Source organism: Equus asinus, chromosome 29, assembly GCF_041296235.1.
Source record: "Equus asinus isolate D_3611 breed Donkey chromosome 29, EquAss-T2T_v2, whole genome shotgun sequence".
Taxonomy (NCBI): Eukaryota; Metazoa; Chordata; class Mammalia; order Perissodactyla; family Equidae; genus Equus; species Equus asinus.
The window spans coordinates 28,672,692-28,699,921 of NC_091818.1; the positions used below are offsets into that span (position 1 = coordinate 28,672,692).

Consider the following 27,230-nt stretch of genomic DNA (forward strand, 5'->3'; position numbering starts at 1 on the left):
GACTTGAAATTTATTTTAAAATTTTTCTCAATCAACCTAAAAGTTAAAGATCATTCATTCCCACTAAAATTCTTTTAAAAAACAGAATAATGACAGTTGGAATTTTTCAGTCTAGGGGAACTAAAAATGACAGAAAGCAAGCTCCACATATCACAAAATACCGTGGAAGATATGTTACAGGAGAGCTGCAAACTTAAGGCTAAGAGAATCTGGAACAGAGCCTGGCTTCCTGTGGAGAGGATTAAGAATAAATTCTTGAAGAAGGCGGCTTTTGCTCTGCCCTTGAAAGTGGAGAAGGATTTACACAAGAGGAGATAAAGGGCAGGGCGTTCCCAGCCGGAGAAGCTTTAGAACTAAAGTGATGGAGATGAGAGAATATGGGTGTGACTGGAGAAAGGCAAGAGGTTCTATCTTAAGGGATCATTTCACAGACAGAGACAGATAGGAGTTGTACTGGAGTGTAAGAAACTTATTTAGTAGGCAATTGAGAGCCTCTAAGCATTTTTCTTCTTCTTTATAACTTGTGTGAATTTGTGTATTTTGATTAGTTTCTCTTTTATTGGCTCTCACCAGTAGAGTAGAGATAGAGAATTTATTTTTCTGGTCAACTTTATAATTTGGTCCATATATTGCAGACTATTCAAACTTGATTATGATAAAAAAGAGAAGAAGAGTAATGGCCATTACCCAGAGATGGATAATGTGGAAACTAGATATGAAAAAGTAACTAAGGAGACTTTGAAATGTGAATGTATGACTGGAGCCTGGTCAATGGTATACTTCCAACTAGCACTTTTAATTTTGAGAGAGTGACACAGGGATAATTAGAGGTTGTTCATAGTGATGGCAGGGGAGTAGATAGCCCAGCTTCTAAAGCAAGTATTCAAAGGCAGTGGAATTATCAAGTTTTACCTTCTGATTTAGTCAGTCTTACTTGCTGCTCACTCATTCTTCTGTCTTTGATTCTCAGTTTTCCATTTGATTTTCAGAGCTATCCAATATTTTTTCAGTAAACTTATTTTCTGCTTAAGGTGGCCCATATCAGATTCTTTTGCTTGCAATAAAAAATTATTTTTGTTATTGTGGGAATGAGATGCAAGGTCTACTATTCTGGAACTTATGCTATAATAGGGCCTAGAACATTAATTTTGCTGTTATATATATGTCAGCAAATTAGGTAAATGAATTAGGCAGCCATTATAGAGATTTCTATAAGTAATAAGAAGGGCTTGAACCAGAATTTGAGCAGTAAAATGGAATTGGGGGGCAGGCAAAATCTATAGAATTTGCTGCCTTAGGTATGTTTAGAATAAGTAAATGGAGGAGTAAAATAACTGGTTTCAAAGTGGATATTTAATGGATAGATGATCCAAACAGAAGATCATAAGGAAACATTGAACTTAAATGACACATTAGACTAGATGGACTTAGTAGACAGATTCAGAACATTCCATCCAAAACCCACAGAATACACATTCTTTTCAAATGCCCATGGAACATTCTCCAGGATACATCACATATTAGGCCACAAAACAAGTCTCAATAAATTTAAGAAGATTGAAATAATACCAAGCATCTTTTCTGACCACAGCTGTGTGAAACTAGAAATCAACTACAGGAAGAAAATTGGAAAAACCACAAGTATGTGGAGATTAAACAAAATGCTACTGAACAATGATTGGGTCAATGAAGAAATCAAAAAGTACCTGGAGACAGATGAAAATATGACATGCCAAAGTTTAGGGGATATAGCCAAAGCAGTTCTAAGAGGAAAGCTTATAGAAATACAGGCCTACTTCAAAAAACAAGAAAAATCTCAAATAAACAATCTAACAGAGCACTTAAAGGAACTGGAAAAAGAAGAAAAAAGAATAAAACCAGTAGAATGAAGGAAATAATAAAACTCAGAGGAGAAATAAATGAAATAGAGACTAAAAATATAGAAAGAATCAATGAAACAAAGAGCTGGTTCTTTGAAAAGACAAAATTCACAAACCATTAGGTAGACTCACCAAGAAAAAAGAGAGAAGGCTCAAACAAACAAAATCAGAAATGAAAGAGGAGAAATTACAACAGACACCTCAGAAATACATAAGATTATAGGAGAATACTATGAAAAGCTATACATCAACAAATTGGATAATCTAGAAGAAATGGATAAATTCTCAGAATCATGCAATCTTAGAAAACCGAGTCAAGAAGAAATGGGGAATTTGAATAGACCAGTCACCAGTTAGGAGATTGAAAGAGTAACATCAATGCAAAAATCCTCAACAAAATACTAGCAAACTTACTACAACAATACATTACAAAGGTCGTGCACCACAACAGAGTGGTATTTACTGCAGGGCTGCAGGGATGGTTCAACATCCGCAAATCAATCAATGTGACATGCCACATTAACAAAATGAAGAATAAAAATCACATGTCCACCTCAATAGATACAGAGAGAGCATTTGACAAGGTATAGCATCCATTTATGATAAAATTTCTGAGTAAAATGGGTATAGAAGGAGTACCTCAACATAATAAAGACTATATATGACAAACCCACAGCTAATATTCTCAATGGAGAAAAACCTGAAAACTATCCCTCTAAGAACAGGAACCAGACAAGGATGTCCACTTACGCCACTCTTATTTAACATAATATTGGAAGTCCCAGGCAGAGCAATCAAGCAAGAAAAAGAAATAAATGGGATCCAAACTGGAAAGGAAGAAGTGAAACTGTTGCTATTTGTAGACGATGTGATTTTATACATTGAAAACCCTAAAGAATACATCAAAAAACTTAGAAATAATAAAAGAATATGGTAAAGTTGCGGGATACAAAGTCAACATATAAAAATCAGTTGTGTTTCTATACACTAACAATGAGAAATTAAGAATACAATCCCATTTACAATTGCAACAAAAAGAGTCAAATACATAGGAGTAAACTTAACCAAGAAGGTCAAAGAGCTGTACACCGAAAACTATAAAACATTGTTGAAAGAAACAGAAGAAGAAACAAAGAAATGGAAAGATATTCCATGCTCTTGGATTGGAAGAATTAATATGGTTAAAATGTCCATACTTCCTAAAAGAGTCTACAGATTCAATGCAATCCCTATCAAAGTTCCAACGACATTTTTCACAGAAATAGAACAAAGAATCCTGAAATTTATAGGAACAACAAAAGACCTTGGATAGCCAAAGGAATTTCAAGAGAAAAGAACAAAGCTGGAGGTATCACACTCCCTGATTTCAAAATATACTACAAAGCTATAGTAATCAATGCAGCACAGTACTGGCACAAAAACAGACACACAGATCAATGGAACAGAATCAGGAGCCCAGAAATAAACCCATACGTCTATGGACAGCTAATTTTTAACAAGGGAGCCAAGGGCATACAATGGAGAAAGGAAAGTCTTCTCAATAAATGGTGTTGGGAAAACTGGACACCCACCTGCAAAGGAAGGAAAGTAGACCATTATCTTACACCATACACAAAAATTAAGGCAAGATGGATTAAGTAATTGAATGTAAGACCTGAAAACATGAAACTTCTAGGCAGTACACTCTTTGACATCAGTCTTAGCAGCATATTTCAAGTTCTGTGTCTGACCAGACAAGGGAAACAATAGAAAAAATAAACAAATGGGACTACATCAAACTAAAAACCTTCTGCCCAGAAAGGAAACCATCAACAAAATGAAGAGACAACTTAACACATGGGAGAAGATATTCGCATACCATATATCTGGTAAAGGGTTAATATCCAAAATTTACAAAGAATTCATACATCTCAACACAACATAAAAACTAACAATACAATTAAAAAATGGGCAAAAGATCTGAACAGACATTTTTTCAAAGCAGATATAAAGATGGTCAATAGGAACATGAAAAGATGTTAAACATCACTAATTATCAGGGAAATGCAAATCAAAACTACAATGAGATATCACCTCACACTCATAAGAACGGCTATAATTAACAAGACAGGAAATAACAAGTGTTGGAGAGGATGTGGAGAAAAGAGAACCGTCATCCACTGTTGGTGGGAGTGCACACTGGTGCAGCCTTTGTGGAAAACAGTATGGAGGTTCCTCAAAAAATTAAGAATAGAACTGCCATATGATCCAGCTTTTCCATTGCTGAGTATTTATCCAAAGATCATGAAAACACGAATGTGTAAAGATAGATGCTCCTCTATGTTCATCGCAGCATTATTCACAATAGCCAAGACTTGGAAGCAATGTAGGTGCCCATCAAGGGATGAATGGATAAAGAAGATGTGGTATATATAAATAATGGAATACTACTCAGCCATAAAACATGATGAAATCTGGCCATTTGTGACAACATGGATGGACCTTGAGGGTATTATGGTAAGCAAAATAAGTCAGAGGGAGAAAGTCAAGTACTGTGTGATCGCACTCATAAATAGAAGATAAAAACAACAAATAGTCACATAGAGACAGAGACTGGATTGGTGGTTACCAGAGGGGAGGGGTGAGGGAGGAGGGCAAAAGGGGTGATTGGGCACATGTGTATGGTGATGGATGGTAATTAGTCTTCGGGTGGTGAACATGATGTAATCTACAAAGAAAACAAAATATAATGATTTACATCTGAAATTTATATAATGTAAACCAACGTTACCACAGTAAAAAATAAAATTAAAAAATGTGGATATTTAGAAAAAGATACAAAAGAACTAAAAAATTAATGACATTTCCTTATGGTTATTCATAACCAAGAGGTTTTTGAGGTTTCTTTATCAACTTACGCAAAAGGTAAGAATATCCTTATTATGCAATAAGTTTTCATTAGTAATATCCTTATCCATAACCCTGAGTAAATGTGCCCATTCTTTGCCTTGAACCACAGCCTTAGTTTTCATTCCACTGTCCACCTGGGAGGGAGCTGGCACCATTAACACTGAGGCTCAGTTCTCTGTGCACTTCAGCCTGTTGTACTGGTTCACCAGAGCTGACCGAGTGAATCTCTTCCCAACTCCACCTTCAGTGATGTCACACACTGGCAACCTGAACTCAACCATGCTGGGAGTACTTACACCGAGAAAATAAGCAAATGCCACAAATTAGGGCTTCTTTTTTTTGACAGTTAGTTTACCAGCACATAAGGAAAAAGAAAAGAAATTATTTCTGTATACTTGATGCTGCCTTCAAGTCAAATGAAATCTTCTTAGAACCACAGTTCTTAGAGCTGAGAGCAGTTTAGATACACTTTATACTACTTTAAACTTCGAGGTATGCATCACTATCCCAACATTTCCTTAGATTGTAAACTCCTAGAGAACTGGGGATATTATTGTATTCATATCTGTCCTTCTAATCCAAACCCAGGCAGCACACAGTAGATTCTCGACAAATATTGACTGAATGAAGCACAGACTTAGCCAAGTTCACAAATAAACCAAGTAGTGAGAAGTCTTCTGTGTCTAAATGCAATGACATTTCCTCTTTACCTGTGTGCCCCAACCCCTACAACCCTTTTAATTCCTTCGTCCTTCTCTCTGGATTCTCTCCCTTTCTGTGTCATTCTCTATGCCCTCCTTCTGCCTTCTTGATCCTCTTCTACATATCCAGCCCCATATGATCATAAAGTAGCAGAGTTGGAAGGAACTTAAGAGATCATCTATTTAATTTTCCTGATGACAAAACACGGCCTAAGGAATTAATATACACAATCTCAAAATATACATGTATTTAGTGGCACAGACATGATTTAGACTCATGTCTCCAAAATTTTAATCCAGTTGTCATCTTTCTACCACTCAATACAGCCACACGGACCCTGTTGGACAATTCACTAATCTCTCTCTGTCTCTATCTCTGTCTCTCTTTCCCCCCCAAACAAGGGTTTGAGAACAAGACTAAAAGCAGAGTTCATTGGTGGTAGTAAAGGGAGGTACCATATAAATTCAGTGGGTGACAACTTTTACTTATTCATCTATTCACTTAATGTATTTATTTCTCTGTTCATAGGACAAATTCATTGTGTATCTATTCTATAACAAGAATTCTTCCAGGCACGTAGAATACATCATTGAAGATAACATAAATGATGAAGATGATAAAAACAGATAAACATCTCTACCTTTAAATAATTTGCATTCAAGAGAATTCACCTGTCCTGGAAATGTTCCAGAGTAATACTTGCTGTTCAAGTCCAGAGATGTGAAACAAAAATGAGAATCTGTATTCAAGAATGAGGTGAGAGCTATTGTCATATAGCAATAATAATATAAACAAGGAGAACTTGAGGCTGCCTATCCCCCTTGAATTCCTTATGAATATTGTTCTTTATTTTGTTTGGCACCTTGCTAGTTGCTGTCATTTTATATTAATCAAATCAAGATAAAAAGGATGCCCTAGGATATATTTCTTTTCTTTGGAATCTGCATTTACTCCCTGAAGATCTATTTTCTTTCCATTCAACAAAAAGAATCTAGTTAGAAAAATTGTTCATAAAGTTAATCCCTAAAACTGGAGTTTTCTCAGCTTTTGAACACAAGGTAGCATCTCTTGTTATTTACTGTGTATTTATATAATGGAGCATCAGATTCAGTATATTTCAATTAGGAATGTTAATCAGTGGAAGACAAGATGTCTTAATGTACTTAAGAATTATTCTTAGGTTGTTCTCAATGATTCCTCATTTGTTTGAAATAGTTAATGCAACTCTTTTAGGAAAGGTACATTTCCTAAATCTTGACAATAATCATTTCATAGATGAGAAAAATCAAGTCAAATGGGTTGTAAGTGGTTTAAAGAAGATTTGAACCCAGTTCTTGATTATAAATTAGACCTCACTGTTCTCAGTTGCATTAGTTTCCTAGGGCTGCCCTAACAAAGTACCATAAACTGGAGAGCTTAAAATAACAGGCATTTATTCTTTCATAGTTCTGCAGGCCAGAAATCTGAATTCAAGGTGTTGATATGGCCATGCTCTCTTTGAAGTCTCTAGGGCAGAACACAGTCCATTCTTTTCTCTTAACTTCTGGTTTTGCTGGCAATCTTTGTCATTCCTTAGCTTGTAGATGCACCACTTCAATCTCTGTGTCCCTCATCACTTGGTGTTCTCCCTGTGTGTCTGTTTCTGTGCCTCTTCTCTTCATATAAGAACACCAGCCTTATTGTATTAAAGGCCAAGCCCACACCACTATGATCTCATTTTAACGTACATCTTAAATACATCTGCAAAGATCTTATTTCCAAATAAGGTCACATTATGAGGTGCTGGAAAGGACACAGATTTTGGGAGGACACTATTCATCCACAACACCAGTAAACTCCTTTGCTGAGATAATTTGCTTCCTACCTATCACTCTCCCTCCAGTTGTGTCTATTGGCATTTGCCCTCTCATTAGACTCCTGACAAAACTATGTAGATACGTTCCATATCTTCAAGCATCTTATAATTTCTCACTCGTTGTTTCAAATATTTTACAACTTCTTAGATAGATTTAAGAGCAGCAGTGTCCTAGCGGCCCTGTAAAATGTTTCTTCACCATAGAGAAAAATGTGATCTTCCTTGTCTCAAATTATAGAAGAAAAATGGAAAACACCTCCACTCTTGGAAATCCACGTAGCTGAAGAAAACAGACTGTTCTAAAATAAATACATTTCTTTGCTGACTCAGAATTGCTGGAAATGCTTTATTGCATTGAGGATGTCTCCATTTAGAAAATGTTGCCTTGGGAAATGTAGGTGGGGGAGGGGCTTCCATGATAGGGCGATCCTCTAAATGGAAAGAAAATTGTAGGTAACGTGTCATGACAAATGCCATGGTTCCATATTCCTTCACATTACGAGAGAGTGTGGTTTTTTGGTGGGGGATGCAGTGGGTGGTTAAAACAACAAACAACTTAATATGAGGTTGAGATGAAGTTTAATTAGCTGTTTTTAATCTTAAGATGTTAATCTGGACATATCAAAAAAATCTAGTCTGCTAAATGTAGAAATCTGGATGTCTTATTATTATGGAGAACATTATCTAGTTAATTTGGCTGCCTTAGTTCATTTGAATCTAGACTGAGTTAACTACGGAAAGATGGAAAAAGCTAGTAGTTTCGATGGTATAGAATTTTTCACATTTTCTGGGGGTTCAAGGAAGAACAACACACATAAATGAACACTTGAAAAATATATTTAAACTTCTTTCTCTTGCTTTCTTCAATAAGCATTCATTGTATCAGGTCCTGTACTGTCAGAATTTTTGCATTTTTTTACAACTATATTTCACCAGAAAATTCTGGGCATTGTCATTCAATAAAAATAGAAAATTTGAAGAGAAATTTATTGAAATTTGATCAATTTTAAATTGTATGTGAAAATAATGCTTCCTTTAACCAGGATTACTAGGAAATGAAGTTTTCCTTGCTGAGTGCAGACATTTAAAAGATGATTTCTACTAAGTGTTTCGGAGGCATAAATATATAATTGCTAATTTTTTCCTCCTTGAAATCTTTAAAAATTCTGCACGAAGAGTGACATCAGAAAGATGTTGGAATAGGAAATCCCCACTTTATATCCTCCCCGCTCCCAAACTATGGTCTGGCAGCCATCCATGGACAAAAGTGCCTTTGAGGGAGCTTTAGGATCCAGGTAGAAGGTTGTGAAAACCTGGGAAGCCCAAGACTAAGAAGAGCTGCTTTGAGAAGGCAGGCCCACGCCCTGGTGGCAGGTTCAGCTACAAAACAAAAGTAGCCCCATCCCTCAATGGACTCTGCTCAGTCCCATCTTCTGAGAGACCTGGGAGGAGCCAGCCAGTCTGTATGCCTAGTAGCAGGCCCACTGACCTTGGATTCAACTGCAGTCCTGGAAGCACCCCTGTAACCCAGCTCCAGCCCTGCTTTACTTCAGTCAGGAGTCAGTCCTGCCCACACAGGGACCAGAAACACCCATCTGTGCCTCTGGAAGGAGGCCCACCAACGTCAGCCCCCTGTGGACCCTGAAGCTGTCCTGTGACTCAGTTTCATCCTTGCTCTGCCACAGTCCAGGGGCCGTCCTGCTCACCTAGAAACCAGCAGGAGTCATGCCTGTCTATGTCCCTGGTCATAGGCCCACTGAGCGCCACCTGACTGTGATCCCTGAGCCATCCCTGTCACCTGGCTTGAGCCCTGCTGTACCATAGTCTGGAGGCAGATCTGCCCCTTCAGGGACCTGGCGAGTGCCACATGTATCAGTGAGCCCAGCAGCAGACTTGTTGGCCTTGGAACTGACTGAAAATCCTGAAGCAGCACTGTGGCCTGGACACAGCCCTACTCTAATGATCCTAGAGGTAGTCCTGCACACCTAGGGGCCCACCCAGAGTTCTGTCAGGAGACAAACCATCCATGCTCCCAGCAACAGGCCCACCAATCTCAGATCCAACTGCAGATCTCGAAGAAGCCCTGTGACCCAGCTATAGCCCTGCTTTACAATGGCCATAGAGGCAGTCCTGCACACTTGCGGACCCACTAGAGATCCAGCAGAAGCCTACTGAGGGACCCAGTGGGAGTCACACATATCTGCATGCCTGGTAACAGGCCTGCCATCTGCAGACTCAATTGTGGATTCAGTAGTGGTTCCATGACTTGGCTCCAGTCCTGCTGGACTGTGGTCCTGAAAGCAGTCTCATATTCCTGGGAATCCAGTGGAATCACACCTACCACACCTCTGGTCATAGGCCTGCTAATAGTTGACCCAACTGTGGACCTGACAGCAGCCATGTGACTCAGCTCCTGCCCTGCTTGATTATGATCCTGAAGGTAGTCCTATTAGTGCAGGGACCCAGCAGGTGAATGCTTTTACCTGCCAAAACTGGTCTGTAAAGCCAGGATGAGATGTTTGCTCCTTAAATGCACAGACATCAACACAAAGCTACATGGATCATGAAGAATCAGGCAAACATGATGTCACAAAAGGAAACTAATAAATCTTAAGTAACTGGCCACAAAGAAGTGGAGATATACAAATTAGCTGACAAAGAATTCAAAATATAGTCATGTGACACATAATGATGTTTTGGTCAATGACAGACCACATATATGACACTGGTCCCATGAGATTATAATAGAGCTGAAAAATTCCTATCACTTAGTAACATTATAGTGTTGTAGCAAGAGAAAAGATAGGAAAAAAGAAAACTGCAGAAGAAAAAGAAGAGAAACCCAAAGAAAATTCACAGGTAAGCGTGTAGCAGAAACTTATAAAGGCTTCAACAAACTCCTTAAAAAGTTTGAAAATATGGATCCTAACACCAAGAGGTTTTCAGTAATAGAGAAGAATGTTCATGGTGCATTATCCACTTACAAGCAAAAATATGATGAAAAAAAGAAACAAACCAAGCAAACCACCATGGACATATTTCTGAAAAGAATGCCACCTCTTCAAGAAGAGCCTCAGGCAGGTCCTTCAGGAGGTGTTCCAGAAGAAGGCATTGTTATCATAGGAGATGACAACTGCATGTGTGTTATTGTCCCTAAAGACCTTCCAGTGGGACAAGAGGCAGAGGTTGAAGAGAGTGATATTGTGTAGGCCTAGGCTAATGGGTATGTTTGTGTCTTAGTTAACAAAAAAGTTTAAAAAGTAAAAAAAACCTAAAAATTTAAAAATAATAAAATGCTTACAGAATAAGGATATAAAGAAACAAAATATTTTCATACAGCTGGACAATGTGTATAAAAAGTTTAAAAAATCAAAAAAAGGTTATAAACTAAAAAAGTTATAATAAGCTAAGGTTCCTCGAAGAAAGAAAAATATGTTTAAATTAAATTTAGTGTAGCCTAAGTGTATAGTGTTTATAAAGTCTACAATAGTGTGTAGTAATGTCCTAGGCCTGCACATTCACTCACCACTCACTCACTGACTCACCTAGAGCAACCTCCAGTCATGAAAGTTCCATCTATGGTAAGTGCCCTATAAAGGTGTACTATTTTTTATCTTTTATACTGTATTTTTACCATACCTATTCTATGTTTAGATGCATAAATACCTACCATTGTGTTACAACTGTCTACTATATCCAGTACAGTAGCATGCTGCACAGGTTTATAACCCAGGAGCAATAAATTATACCATATAGCCTAGATGTGTAGTACACTATACTATCTAGGTTTGTGTAAGTCCACTCTATGATGTTCACACAATGGCGAAATTGCCTAATCCGCATTTCTCAGAATGTATCCCTGTTGTTAAGTGATGCATGACTGAAATTATTTTATGGAAACTCAGTGAGCTAAAAGAGAACACATACAGACAACTCAACAAAATCAGGAAAACAACGCATGAACAAAATGAGAGGTTCAACATAAATTATAAAAAAGAACCAAGAGAAATAAAAAAAGAACCAAATAGAAATTCTGAGGCTGAAGAATATAATAAATGAAATGAAAAATGCGATAGAGAGCTTTGACTACAGATACGATCAATCAGGAGAAAGAATCTGTGAACTTGAAGACAGGTCATTTCAATTATCCAGTAAGAAGAGAGAAAAAAAGAGAATGAAAAAGAGTGAAGAAAGCCTACGGGATTTATGGTATATTATCAAATGAATCAATATCCGCATTATGTGATTCCCAGAAGGAGAAGAGAATGAGAGAAAAGTAGAAAGCTTATTTAAAGAAATAATGGCTGAACACTTCCCAAATCTTGGGAAGGATATAGAAACCCAGGTTGACAAAGTTGAAAAGTCCCCAAACGTGATCAACTCAAAGAAGACTACCCAGAAACACATTATAATTAAATTATCAAAAGGCAAAGGCAAAGAAAGAACTTTGAAAACAGCAAGAGCAAAATGATCTGTCACATACAAAGGAAACTCCATGAGGCTACAGGCAGACTTCTCAGCCAAATCTTTGCAGGTCAGGAGAGTGTGGGATGATATATTCAAAGTGTTGAAAGAAAAAAAAAAACCTGCCGACCAAGAATATTTTACCCAGTAAAGCTGTTATTCAGAAATGAAGAAGAGATGAAAACTTTCTTAAACAAAATCTGAGGGAGTTTTTTCTACCAGTAGACCTGCTTTATAAGAAATGCTAAAGGAGATTTTTCAAGTTGAAACAAAATGATGCTAATTAGTAACATAAAACCATATGAAAATACAAAAATCATTGTTTTATATAGTCAAATTCAGAATAGTCTTATACTGTAATAGTGGTCCATAAATAACCTTTAACACTAGTATAAAAGTTAAAAACTAAAAGTATTAAAAATAACTATAGCCACAATAATTTTTAATGGATACATAATATAAAAGGATTCATCTTGTGACATCAATAACATAAAATGTGTGTGGGAGTAAAGTAATATTGTAGAGTTCTATATACATTTGAAGTTGTTATCAATGTAAAATGGATGATTGTAACAATAAGATGTTTCATGTAAGCCTCACAGTAACCACAATGCAAAAACCTATACAGGCATATCTCATTTTATTGCTTTTCACAGATATTGCATTTTTAAAAAATTGAATAGCAACCCTGCATTGAGCAAGCCTATCAGTGCCATTTTTCCAACAGCATTTGCTTACCTCATGTCTCTATGTCACATTTTGATAATTTTTGCAATATTTCAAACCTTTCCATTATTATTATATTTGTCATGGTTATCTGTGATCAGTGATCTTTGACATTACTATTGTAATTATTTTGGGACACCATGATCCATGCCTATATAAGACGGTGAACTTAATCAGCAAATGTTATGTGTGTTCTGATTGCTCCACCAACCAGTCACTCCCCCATCTCAGTCCCTCTCCTCAAGCTTCCCTATTCTCTGAGACCTAACAATATTGAAATTAGGCCAATGAATAACCCTACAATGGCCTCCAAGTGTTCAAGTGAAAGTAAGAGCCTCACATCTCTCACTTTAAATCAAAAGGTAGAAATGATTAAGCTTAGTGAGGAAGGCATAACTAAAGCTGAGACGGGCTGAAAGCTAGGCCTCCTGTGCCAAACAGTTAGCCAAGTTGTGAATGCAAAGGAAAAGTTCTTGAAGGAAATTAAAAATACTACTCTAATGAACATAGGAATGATAAGAAACTGAAACAGCCTTATTGTTGATGTGGAGAAAGTTTTAGTGGTCTGGATAGAAGATCAAACCAGCCACAACATTCCCTTAAGCCAAAGCCTAATCCAGAATGAGGCCCTAAGTCTCTTCAAGTCTATGAAGCTGAGAGAGGTGAAGAAGCTGCAGAAGAAAAGTTTGAAGGTAGCAGAGGTTGGTTCATGTGGTTTAAGGAAAGAAGCCGTCTCCATAATATAGAAGTGCAAGGTGAAAAAGCAAGTGCTGATGTGGAAGCTGCAGCAAGTTATCCAGAAGACCTAGCTAACATAAGTAATGAAGGTGGCTATGCTAAACAACCAATTTTCAATGTAGACAAAACTGCCTTATACTGGAAGAAGATGCCATCAGGGACTGTCCTAGCTAGAGAGAAGTCAATGCATGACTTCAAAGCTTCAAAGGATAGGCTGACTCTCTTATTAGGGGCGAATGCAGCTGGTGACTTTAAGTTGAAGCCAATGTTCATTTACCATTCTGAAAACCTTAGGGCCCTTAAGAATTATGCTAAATCTGCTTTGCCTGTGCTCTATTAATGGAAAAACAAAGCCTGGATGACAGCACATCTGTTTATAACATGGTTTACTGAATATTTTAAACCCACTGTTGAGACCTACTGCAAAAAACAAACAAACAAATTGATTCCTTTCCAAATACTACTGCTCATTGATAATGTACCTGGCAACCCAAGAGCTCTGATGGAGATGTATGAGATTAATGTTGTTTTCATGCCTGCTAACACAACATCCATTCTGCAGTCCATGGGTCAAGGAGTAATTGACTTTCAAGTGTTATTAAAAAATAGATGTCGTAAGGCTATAGCTGCCATAGATAGTGATTCCTGTAATGGATCTGAGCAAAGTAAATTGAAAACCTTCTGGAAAAGATTCACCATTCTAGATGCCATTAAGAACATTCATGAAATCATGGCAAGAGGTCAAAATATTAACATTAACAGAAGTTTGGAAGAAGTTGATTCCAACACTCAGGGATGATTTTGAGGGCTCAATACTTCTGTGGAGGAAGTAACCGCAGATGTTGTGGAAATAGCAAGAAAGCTAGAATTAGAAGTGGAGCCTGGAAGCGTGCCTAAAATGCTGCAATCCCATGACAAAAACTTTAACGGATGAAGAGTTGCTTCTTATGGATGAGCAAAAAAGAGTGGTTTCTTGAGATGGAAATCTACTCCTGGTGAAGATGCTGTGAAGAGTGTAGAAATGACAACAAAGGATTTAGAATATTACATAAACTTAGTGGATAAAGCAGTGGCAGGGTTTGAGATGACTGATTCCAATTTTCAAAGAACTTCTATTGTGGGTAAAATGCTATCAAACAAGCATCACATGCTACAGAGAAATCATTTGTGAAAGGAAAACAGAACTGATGCAGCAAACTTCACTGGTGTCTTAATTTAAGAAATTGCCACAGCTACCCCAACCTTCAATAAGCACCATCCTGATCAGTCAGCAGCCATCAACATCAAAGCAACACACTCCACCAGGAAAAGATTACAACTTGCTGAAGGCTCAGATGATGGTTAGCGTTTTTTAGCAATAAAGTATTTTTTAATTGAGGTATGTACATTGTTTTTTAGTCATAATACTATTGTACACTTAATACATTGCAGTATAATGTAAACATACTTTTGTATTCACTGGGAAACCAAAAAATTCATGTGACTCGCTTTATTGTGATATTCACTTTATTGTAGTGGTCTGGAACCAAAGTTGCAATATCTCTGAGGTATGTTTGTAGTAGCTACATAAAATATAAAGAGAAAGGAACCAAAGCATACCACTATAAAATAATCACAAAATCATGAAGCAAGACAGTAAGAGAGGAAGAAAGGAAACAAAGGTATTACAAATCAACCAGAAAAAAATTAACAAAATGACAGTAGTAAATCCCTATGTATTGATAATTGCTTTATATGTAAATGGCTTAAATTTTCCAATCAAGTGACATGGATTAGCTGAGTGGATTAAAAAAGAAAAAGCAAGACGTAACAACATGCTACCTACAAGAGCTCACGTTAGCTTTAAGGACACACATAGGCTGAAAGTAAAGAGATGGAAAAAGATATTCCATGTAACTAATAACTAAAAGGGAGAAGAACTGGCTTAATTCATGTTAGGCAAAATAGACTCTAAGACAAAAATTCTCAAAAGAGGAAAAATATGTTATTATATAATGATAAAAGGGTCAATTCAACAGGAAGATATAACAAGAATAAGTATACGTGTACCTAATATAAAACACCTAAATATATCAAGCAAACATTGAAGATCTGAAGGGAGAAATATATATCAATGCAATAATCATAAGAGACTACAATATCCCTATAAAGGATTGATATTCCAGACAGAAAAGCAATAAGGAAATAATGGACTTGAACAACACTAGAGACCAGGTAGACCTAACAGATATATACAGAACTCAAAAGCAGAAGAATACACATTCTTCTCAAGTACACGTGGGACATTCTTCAGGATAGATCATATGTTAGGCCACAGAACAAATTCAAAAGATTGAAATTCTAAGTATTTTTTTCCAAACACAATGGAATGAAACTAGAAATCAATAATCATAAGAAATCAATAATCATAAGAAATCACAAATACTTGGAAATGAAATAATACATTCCTGAACCATTGGATCGAAGAGGAAATCAGGAGGGAATTTAAAAAATATCTTGACACAAACAAAAATGAAAATACAATGTACCAAAAATTACAGGATTGAGCAAAAGCAGTATTAAGAGGGAAGTATAGCAATAAATGCCTACATTAAAGAAGAAGCGCAATCTGAAACCAACACCCTAATTTTAATCCTCAAGGAACTAGAAAAAGAAAACAAGCTAAGCCAAAGTTAGCAGAAGAAAAGAAATAATAAAGATTAGAGCAGAAACAAAATAGAGAACAGAAAAACAATTTTAAAGAATCAACAAAACTAACACTTGGTGTTTAGAAAAATTAAACACAAATGACAATCTTTTAGCTTCACTTAATACGGAAAATAGGAGGAGACTCAAATAAAACCAGAAATGAAAGAGGAGACATTATAGCGGCTGACTCAGATATAAAAGCACCACAAGGGACTATTATGAACAATTATATACCAGCAAACTGTATAATCTAGAAAAAGCGGATGAATTTCTAGAAACATACAACCTACCAAAACTGAATCAAGAAGAAATAGAAAGCCTGAACAGACCAATAACAAAGAAGGAGATTTAATCAGTCATCAAACCCCCCCTCCCCCCCCCAAAAAAGAAAAGTTCAGGACCAGATGGCTTCATAGGTAAATTCTCCAAACTTTCAAAGAAGAACTAATACTAACCCTTTCTACACTCTTTCAAAAAAGAGAAAAGGAAACACTTTCAAACTCATTCTATGAGGCCAGCATAATCCTGTTATCAGAGCCAAAGATACCACAATAAAAGAAAACTATAAGCCCATATCCCTAATCAACATGAACGCAAACATCCTCAATAAATTACTAGAAAACTGACTTCAACAGCACATTAAAAGGGTCACATACTATGATCAAGTTGGATTTATCCCTGGGATGCAAGGATGGTTCAATATACACAAATTTATCAATGTGTTGCATCACACTAACAAAATACATGAAAAAACCCTCACGACCATCTCAACAGATGCAGAAAAATCATTTGACAAAATTTCACATCCATTCATGATTAATACTCTCAACAAAATGGATATAGAAGAAATTTATCTCAACACAATAAAGGCCATGCATGAAAAGCCAACAGTTAAAATCATAATCCATCAGGAAAAGTGGAAAACTTTCCCGCTAAAATCTGGTACAAGGAAAAGATACCCACTCTTATCACTTCTATTCAACAAAGTACTTACTGGAAGTCCTAGGCAGAGCAATCAGACAAGAAAAAGAAGTAAAAGGCATCCAAATTGGTAAGGAAGAAGTAAAATTATGTTATTTGCAGATGACATGATTAGATATATAGAAAACCCTAAAAACCCAACCAAAAAAAACCTGTGAGGAATAATAAATGAATTCAGTAAAGTTGCAGTATACAAAATCGACATACAAAAATCAGTTGCATTTCCATATACCAACAATGAACTATCTGAAAAGGAAATTAGGAAAACAATCCCATTCACAATAGCAACCAAAAGAATGAAATATTTAGGAATAAACTTAACCAAAGAGGTGAAAGACTTGTACACGGAAAACTGTAAAACACTGACGAAGAAAATTAAAGATGATACAATAAATAGAAACATATCTTGTGCTTATGGACTGGAAGAATTAGTATTATTAAAATGTCCATATTAACCAAGGTGATTTACAGATTCAATGTAATCCCTATTAAAATCCCAATGGCATTTTTCACAGAAATGGAAAAAAAATCCTAAAAGTCATATGGAACCACAGAAAAATAGCCAAAGTTATCATGAGCAAGAAGAATAAAGCTGGAGGCATCATGTTCCCTGATTTCAAAAATATATTACAAAGCTACAGTAATTAAAAACAGTATGATAGTGACATAAAAACAGACATGGATCATGGAACAGAATAGAAAACTCTGAAATAAATCCACACACCTACATTCAGTTCGTCTTCAAAAGGCATTCCAAGAACACACAATGGGGAAAGGGCAGTGTCTTCAATAAATGATGGTGGGAAAATTGAATATCCACAAACAAAAGAATGAATTTGAATCCTTATCTTGTCATAACATACACAAAAATCAACTGAAAGTGGATTAAAGAGTCAAATGTAAGACCTGAAACTATAAAACTACTAGAAGAAAACATAGGGAAAAAGCTTTTTGACATTGGTTTAGGCAATGATATTTTGGAAATGACACCAAAAAGGACAGGCAACAAAAGCGAAAATAGACAAGTGGGATTGAATCAAACTAAAAAGCTTCTGCACAACAAAGGAAACAGTCAACAGAATGAAAAGGCAACCTATGGAATGGCAGAAAATATTTGCAAACCATATATCTGTTAAGGAGTTAATATCCAAAATATATAAGGAATTCAAACAAATCAAGAGCAAAAGAACAACCCAATTAAAAAATAGGCTAAGGTCCAGAATATCCATTTCTCAAAAGAAGACATACAAATCGCCAACAGGTACATGAAAAGGAGCTCAACATCACTGATCATCAGGGAAATGCAAATCAAAACCTCAATGAGATATCACCTCATGCCTGTTAGGATGGCTATTATGAAGAGGACAAACGATAATGTTGGCAAGGATCTTGTGAACTTGGCAGACTTAAGCTAAGTGAAATAAGCCAGACACAGAAAGACAAATACTATCCACCCTTACTTCTATGTGGAACCTAAAAAAGTTGAATCTTAAAAGCACAGAGTAAAATGTTGGTTGCCAAGGACTAAGGGATTGAAGAAATGGGGAAATGTTCATCAAAGTTTCTGTTATGCAGGATGAATAAGTTCAGGAGATCTAAAGTACACATGGTGCCTATAGTTAATACTGTGTTGTATATTTGAAATTGGCTGAGAGATTTGATATTAAATTTTCTCACCTCACACACAAAAAAACCATAACTATGTGAGGTGATGGATATGTTAATTAGCTCGATGGTGGTAATCATTTCACAAAGTATATGTATATCAAACCATCATGCTATACAGCTAAAATATAAACAGTTTTCAATTGTCAAGTATATACTTCAATAAAGCTGGAAAAAATTCTACATGAGTTTGTTGGCTGTGTTCTAGAAGCTTAAGGAAACTGGAAGAAAAGCGCTAATGCATCACTAATTCTCATGACTCATTCTCACACAGTATAAAGTTTTTACCGTAGCACAGTTATAGGAAAATCAGATGACTGAACTACTAAAAGACCAGCTCACCCATAAAGGTTAATCTGCCTGATGTTTCCTAACCTTGGCAAGTAAAAAGAGCTAATGTGTAATCCATTTTCACATTTCTAAAAGAGTTTCCAAAACTGGGTTATTTATTTTCATAGCTATTCGAAAAAATGCAGAATTGAAAGTAATAAAAGAAAACAGTCCATGCTATAGCTCCCATATTAATTCCCACAAATCAGTTCAGTTATAGAAAGGTTAAAACAAGTAGTCCAAAAATATTTAGCCTTAATTATACATATCATAACTTTATAACTTTTTTATAAAGTAACATTATTATTTTTCCCAATTACAAACAAACAGTTCTGAGCATTCATGTATAACAACAGAAAAAATACCAAGAAACAAAAGATCATTTATATTTCCATTTCTCAGAGACAGATTATATTTGAATTTTCTTACAACCTTTATAGACAGACAGCATTTTGTTTTTCTTTCTTTTTTTTAAGATTGGCTCCAAGCTAACACGTGTTGCCAATCTTCCTCTTTTTTTTCTTCCTCTTCTCCCCAAGCCCCACTACACAGCTGTGTATCCTAGTTGTAAGTCATTCTAATTTTCTATGTGGGAGGCCGCCACAGCATGGCCTAATGAGCGATGTGTAGGTCTGTGCGCAGGATCCAAACTTGCGCACCCTGGGCTGCCAAAGCAGAGTGCACGAACTTAACCACTTGGCAACCAGGCCGGCCTCTACAAATAGCATTTTTAAAATAGATATCTTATTAAAATTGGTTTCATACTTTTCTGTATCATTTCTCTACATTTAGTAATACATGCTTGTGTGGTTTATGTCTTTTATTGATGATATCTTTTATAGTCACCAATATATTATGAATATTGTCTATTCTATGGCACATTTTTTCAATGGCCAAATCATCTATTCAAAATCCGTCTCCAATTTTTCCATCCTAGTACCACAAAGCACAGAGAAGAGGGCATTAGTACTAGCCCTCATAGATCAAAATTTATCGAAAGCTTTATGCTTATCCTTGGCATTCCAGTCTGTAAGTAGATTTGTGTTTACTCCAAATGTCACATAATACTTTATGTAGCTTTTCTCCCCAAATCTTCAAGTAAATCCAATGACGTTGCATCAGGTTTATCTGGTGGTGTTGCATACTCCCTGGCATATCACTATGAGGGTCTGCATACCCTAGTTTGAGAAACATTGGTTTAATTGATGATTTTCTAAGAGAACCTTGCTAAATCAACAGTGAAGCACTGCTATAAAAACTATGCTAGAGACTCTGGACTGTGGATGGGCGGTTGGTGGAGGCAATTCTATTACGTAAAGTTACAAAGAGAAGACAGTTCATGGTTCAATGTCAAAGGTCTTACTGGTCTTTTGAAACCATCCTCGGCAGTCGATTCTATTCTATAAGATAGTGGGCAAGAACTAGTTTACACTTAGGCAAATGTTAGTATTGCTATTCTTATTATTTTTATCAGTTATAATTGTTATTTGTATTATTCAAAAGAATACTAATTTTTCAGCCCAAATTTCCTAGTCCTTCCATTAGGCTCCGGAGATGAAATAGACAAGCACTTCTTGCTCTTGAGGAGCACAAAATTAGTGGGAAGTTATGTATGTGCGTGTGTGTGTGTGTGTGTGTGTGTGTGACAAGAGCTAAGAATGAGTAGTGAAAGGAAAGAAATTGAAGATAGAGCACAGAGAAGACTTTGATGGAACAATAACTGAGAGAAGTTGAGAAAGGAAATGGGAAATGAGCAAGAACAGACATTTACTTTTGGAAAGAGGTAGGGTTTTTTCTGGAGGCAAATGGTGACAAAAAGTGATCTGTTGCAGGTACAGGCACATTTGGAGAGGGAAAAGAGAAAGTTAAGGGAGTTTGTTCCAAATGGCTCTATTTACTATTCAAATGATAGAAGAACGACGGCTGGGTGAAGAACATTTTAAGGGGCCGCTGGAGGATTTGAGGATTGTTATAGGAAAGCAGTGCCAGGAAACAGAAACACATGTGCCTAGAACCCTTGAGGGCCTAGCTAAGGTGATAAACTAAAATTTTTAGTAGTCCCAATGAGCATGACCAGAAGCAGTTTGGAAAATACAGATGGTTATAGTAACTCAACTTCAAAGATTGATAAAGCCATTATGACTGAACAGTGGATACTCGTATCTATTCTCAGGGATAGTCTGATAAATAAATGTGTTACTACATTCAAAGTACTTAGTAGAGTGCATGGCACATATTTAGGACTCAAATTTATGTTAAAATGAAAAAATAAGACATAATAGAATTCAAAGTGCTGATTGGGAATAAAATTGAGATGTTAGATCATTAAATCTCAGTTTATTAGGAAAAAAGTATTAAAAGCTAGTTGTATGGAAAAAAGCAGGAAGCATTGGGAATCCAGAATTATATTTTATCTTTTTAATTATGTTGGAAAACAGGTTTAGGAGGACTGATCAAGAAGTAGAGGATACAAGTATTAGATGAGATTTTTCTTTCTTTCTTTTCTTTTGTTTTTTTTTTTTTTGGTGAAGAAGATTGGTCCTGAGCAAACATCTGTTGCAAATCTTCCTCTTTTTGCTTGAGGAAGATTGTCACTGAGCTAACATCTGTGCCAATATTCCTCTGTTTTGTATGTGGAATGCCGTCACAGCATGGCTTGATGAGCAGTATGTAGGTCTGTGCCCAGGAGCCGAACCGGCAAATCCCAGGCCACCAAAGCGGAGCAGACGAACTTAACCACTATGCCACAGGTCCGGCCCCTAGATGAGATTTTCAACCCTAAATTTTCAGAGAGGATGATAAGGTCTAGAATGTATTCATGGGAGTTGGTTAAGGAGGAAGCATATTTATGAAGGTCACAACATTGAAGAGGTCAATGTTTGCAAAGGATGAATCACCTGGAAGGTGAGATTGCTCACAGTTTGATCCAGAGGAAAACCATCAGCAGAACAAGAACCCAGGTGTGTGGCCTTAAAAGAGAAGACATTTTTGAATAAGGTTCCTTTTTTATTTTTTGGAGGAAGATTAGCCCTGAGCTAACTACTGCCAGTCCTCCTCTTTTTTGCTGAGTAAGCCTGGCCCTGAGCTAACATCCGTGCCCATCTTCCTCCACTTTATATGTGGGACGCCTACCCCAGCATGGCGTGCGAAGCAGTGCCATGTCTGCACCCAGATCCGAACCGGCACACCCTGGGCCACCGAGAAGCGGAACGTGAGAACTTAACCACTGCGCCACTGGGCCAGCCCCTGAATAAGGTTCTAAGGACAAAATTTTGAAAGACGCATCGAGTAACTAGAAAGACAATGACCCTACTATCTAACATTGAAAATTTGAAAACTTTATAAGGGAATAAGTAGTCACTTAAGTGGAAGCATCTTAGGCTGTAGAAATTCAGATTTCAGTTAAGAGGATGATTTCTTAGAAAAGGAGTTAATGATAAGGCTTTTGTTTTCTTTATGCAATAGAATAAGAATTCTAGATTGTAGAGTAGAAACAGTTAGTAGAAGGGAAATGGCCCAGGGAAGGGGAAAAGCTAACATGGATGGAAAAGACAGTCTGGAAAATGATAGACGACCAGAGGGATCTTTACCTTGTGCAGTTATTGCAAATCTTTGGAAATAAAGTAGACAGTGAAGCTACACTAATGCAACTAAGTTTCCTCTGGGATTTTTAAAGAACTTTAGTCAAAGCTATTTTGTTGCCTAGAGGACATGAAGATTTCATGGTAAAGGTTCACGGGCAGAAAAACTTTACCTCCTCCAACATGTACAGCTCTTTCTTCAATGTATGAGTAGGACTGGACCCGGAAAGAAATGCAATTCCTCACAATTCCAAGTTCCTCTATATTTAGATATTAAAAACAATACTTGAACATCCCATTTTCTGAAGAAATCACTTACCTCCAAATACACATCCTGGGGTAAAAGAGATATCATCAAGGGCAATAAAGATGTCCTCATTTCCGCTCAAATCAGCTTCAAATGCCACCTTAAATGGACTGTTACTGGAGAGAGGTGCATATCCGTACATCCAACCAGTTCTTTTATTGCCAATCACTGACCATTCCAGGATGTTTAGTCCAGATTCCTCAATGATATACACCTAATAATGGGGAAAAGCCAAAACACAGAAAAAAGCAACTCTTTATGGTTTGGATGTTAGAGGTATGTGAGCATCCAGGTTGTTATTGAAAGAATAGAGTCTGGCAGTGTGACAGCTCAAAATCTTGAGTATAATATTTTCTATATGTACAAACTGTGGTTATACAGTGAGCCTGTGGATGTTATGTTTTATTTGGTTAATTAGATCTTTGTTTGGTTTTCTTATATCAATTTCTGTGTATCAAATTGGACATAGTCAAAACTAACTTGTGGGTCCAACCCCGTGGCCAAGTGGTTAAGTTTAGGCGCTCTGCTTCTGTGGCCCAGGGTTTTGCCAGTTTGGATCCTGGGCATGGATCTAGTGCCACTCATCGAGCCACGCTGAGGCAGTGTCCCACATAGCAGAACTAGAAGGACCTACAACTAGAATATACAACTACGTACTGGGGGGCTTTGGGGAGAAGAAGGGAAAAACAAAAAAAGATTGGCAACAGATGTCGGTTCAGGGCCAATCTTTAAAAAAAAATAAAAACTACAACTTTCTTAAGCAACTGAAATGCTGGAGGAGGTAAACAACCAGAATTTTTCATTGCTAAAGAACTTTATCCATGTTTAAATAAGGTCTTACTGGAGAAAAAGAAAATCCTTATAGTAAATGAATAAGAGAGTATAGAAGTCATTTCAGAAAGCAAAGTAATGTGCAAAAAATATTTACCACTTTGACAGAGAGAACATCTTCCTGAATTAAATAACACTAATATTCAGGACTTTTTAAAGTGCAAGGACTAAGAGATTCAACAAACAAGAAGTGAAACAGAAATAAAGTTAGCTTTGAAACCAACCACCATGCCAAGTTCTAACTATTTTTTAAATAATCGAAACAATTCAAACAAAACAAAACTATCATTTCCTAGTGCTCTTCAAAAAATCTGTATTTAAACAACAACAAAAAAGGTAAAGTAGAAAAGATATTTTTCTATATTCTCTTTCTGCACCAAACTTTTACAGTTATCATTGCCCTAGACGCAATATACGTGTATATATATGGCTTACAATATGCTTCAGCAATCACTTATACAACCCTTTTTTCATATGAGAAAAAGAAGACCCGAAAAAAGAAAACACATAGGTACTAATTTTCCTCTATTGTAGTAGTCTTTTTGTCCAACGACATTTCCTTCTACTGAAAAATTTTACTTTCTCACTTTTTTCTTAGTGGCAAAATTTATCTACAGATAATTTATCCCATAAAAACTTATCCAAAATTTACACTATCAGATGGAGAGGATAATACCACTCGTCCTAGTAGATATAATATTATATTGACATTCTAGAAATACTACCAAAAACCACCAAAGAACCCAGACCCAGAAATTAAGTGCGCTGCCAATGTTCACCACTACAAAAAGTCTAAGGTTGAGCCAGAAATCCAACTGTTCACAGAAGATAAACAAAACACCAAAGGCAAATCAAGATGATAGATCAAATAAAAACAGAAAACTTTCCCAGAGTTTGGAAACCTGAAAAGTGAGATTTTAACATCAACATTTGGAAAAACAGGCATTTCCTAAGCAAAAATCACTTTTTATACTGATTTCTCAGTAAATGGAATAAGCTAAGATTCAAGATGCAAGTAATTTGGGTCAGTTGACTGTTTCCAGTTTCACACAGAAGCAAATACTCATCCCAAATAGTCTTCAGCTCCAAGATTTGGTGGATGTGTAGTTCTCAAATTCATGCAAATTTTCCCCATTTAAAAAAAATTAAAAGTAAAAAGGTATGAATCTTCCAATTCAACTTGATAATGGGCCAATGCTACAAAATCAAACTAAATTGAGCTCTCCTTTTTGCACAAGGCCTAGGTTACATCACAAAGATTTAAAAGGGGATAGCTTTCTTGTATTTATTTTGTAATTCTTTTTCTGGCAAAATCGGTTCAGAAAACCAAATTACATGAAAACACATCTCAATATCTCCTGTTTTTCCCCCCTGAAATCCTAGCATATATGTATTTTTTTAATGTATCTATTTTTATTGTTTTTATACTTCATTTTATTCTCTGCTCTCAGTCTTTTTAATCTTTAATCAATTCTACATGCTCTTGCCAAATTCCCTTTCCTTCCAATCTCTTTTTACTCTACTTCTCAAAACTCTATGTGGTCTCCTGCCCATCCCCCCATCGTGAGCATTAACTCTCCAACAGATGTCAATCTATCTTATACCATTGTTTCACACTACTACGATCTAAACGAATTCTGGTCAACCTCCCTAACTCACTACTTAATTTCAATGAAACGTCTTGACAAGCTCACAGGTTGCTTAATAGTAACACGTATTTATAATACCACCAATGTATTAAATTGAACAATTGCTTATTATGTCAAGTGTTTCTATAGTCCCAACAGCTAAAGGAAAAACTAAGAGGCTCATTTAAGGACTCCGTTTAATGCTGGGTTTTATTTATGGCCAATAGGAAACCCACTAGAGGCTACAATTATAGCTTATTATTTGAAATAGCTTTCTAAAAATCAACTGCTAGAAGACTAATTTGGCTATTTCTATTTTAATATTCTAAGTTTTGGTTGAACGCATACCCATTAATTTAATAATTATCAATATTATATATTATAAAACTATTATTTTATCACAAAAACAATATAGATTCAAAGAATATATAAGTAATTATGTATCATAATGAAGTTTATATATTATAATCAGTTATTTTGTATTCAGAGGTGATATTATAATCAAAGCTTATGCTGTAGGGTGGAAAAAACCTGAAGAGAACTTGCTAAGTCAAAACATAGTCAGAATAGAGGCCAGCACCCTGGCCAACTGGTTGAGTTTGCACATTCTGCTTCAGTGGTCTGGGGTTTGCTGGTTAGGATCGTGGGTGTGGACCTAGCACCGCTCATCAAGCCATGCTGTAGAGGCATCCACATGGAAGATCTAGAATGACCTACCATGAGGATATACAACTATGTGCTGGGGATTGGGCAGAAAAAAACCATAGAATAAAATATTATCTAAATATAAATATTATAAATAATATTATCCAGTTAAATCTATGTCAAGTCTTTTGAGGAAGCAACTCTTCAGCATTTATTTAGAATGAACATTCCTTTGGAAGCAAACATTCAACAACAGACATGAAGAGGTAGTTGAAAATATGATTGTTAACGATTAAATCCCAGAATTGGATGAATACTAGAAGCCAGCTAGTTCAATAATATCCGTGTATCTAGGCTGTCCAGGTAAAAAATAGAAAGAACTTGATTAGTAGCTTTTCCTCAAGTTCCTCTTCTGCAGCTGGTCAGAATCTCCAGGTACCCACATCACTGAAGGCAAATGACTAGCACTTATTTAGAGAATCTGAATGGACACTTCTGGATATCAGAAATACTTTACCCACTTCATATGTATCTATCTCATTAAAGTTACTGTGTGAAATGTATCAGTGGGTGGAAACATTGGCTTTACTTTGCCCTCAGATTCTCTAGCCTGTTCTGCTAGGAGTCTGCTCTTTAATCACCCCTGAGAGGGCAAAGCAATGAACTGACCTACAATTAATCCTTACTAAGCACAGGTTTTCATGGTTTCATTTGAAAACACTCAAATTTTATATAAGAAGAAAGAAAAAGTCAAAACTAATGGAAAAGGAAATTTCCCTCAAACAAAAGCTTATAGATTTTAAATTAATTTAACAAAGGATAGACATAGCTACAATGTTGCCCACATTAATAAAAATTTAGCATATTCACATATATTATGTTATATGAACCCTACTCCCTATGTGGGCATAGGGTAAGATTATTGACTGCCCTGTACAGATCTGGAATCAGAGATGTAGAGAGAGATTAAGCAATTCACTACACATATAAAGCACAGACTTTCAGTCTCCACTATGGCATGTAGTGGAGGACCATTTCTGGTCCTCAGGACAGGAAAAAAGCTGAATGAATTGAAAGTCAAGAACTTTTCTTAGATCTATCAGAGAATTGAGGTCATAGGGCAATAATGACAGCAACTTCCAAAATTGGAGAGAGAGATCAGTGGACTCTGAGAACCACAATTTACCAGAGCAGAAGCCCAGTGATAGGAACCCCTGTAGAAACTAGTGGTGAAGTGTAGTTGATGAACCGTTGGAGCCTTATTGTGGACAAGTTTGAAAGTTAAACTTCTTGGGGGGATCCAACACTTTTCTGAGTTTG

General features: G+C 36.3%; 1 protein-coding gene across 1 annotated transcript in view; it reads right to left on the reverse strand.

Moving 5' to 3' along the window:
• The window catches only part of MALRD1 (MAM and LDL receptor class A domain containing 1), a 650,667-nt gene that overhangs the window by 120,260 nt on the left and 503,177 nt on the right, over nt 1–27,230 (reverse strand). The window contains exon 34 of the mRNA XM_070500958.1: nt 22,819–23,020. Coding sequence (XP_070357059.1) covers nt 22,819–23,020 — 202 coding nt within the window. The remainder of the gene's footprint in view (nt 1–22,818; nt 23,021–27,230) is intronic.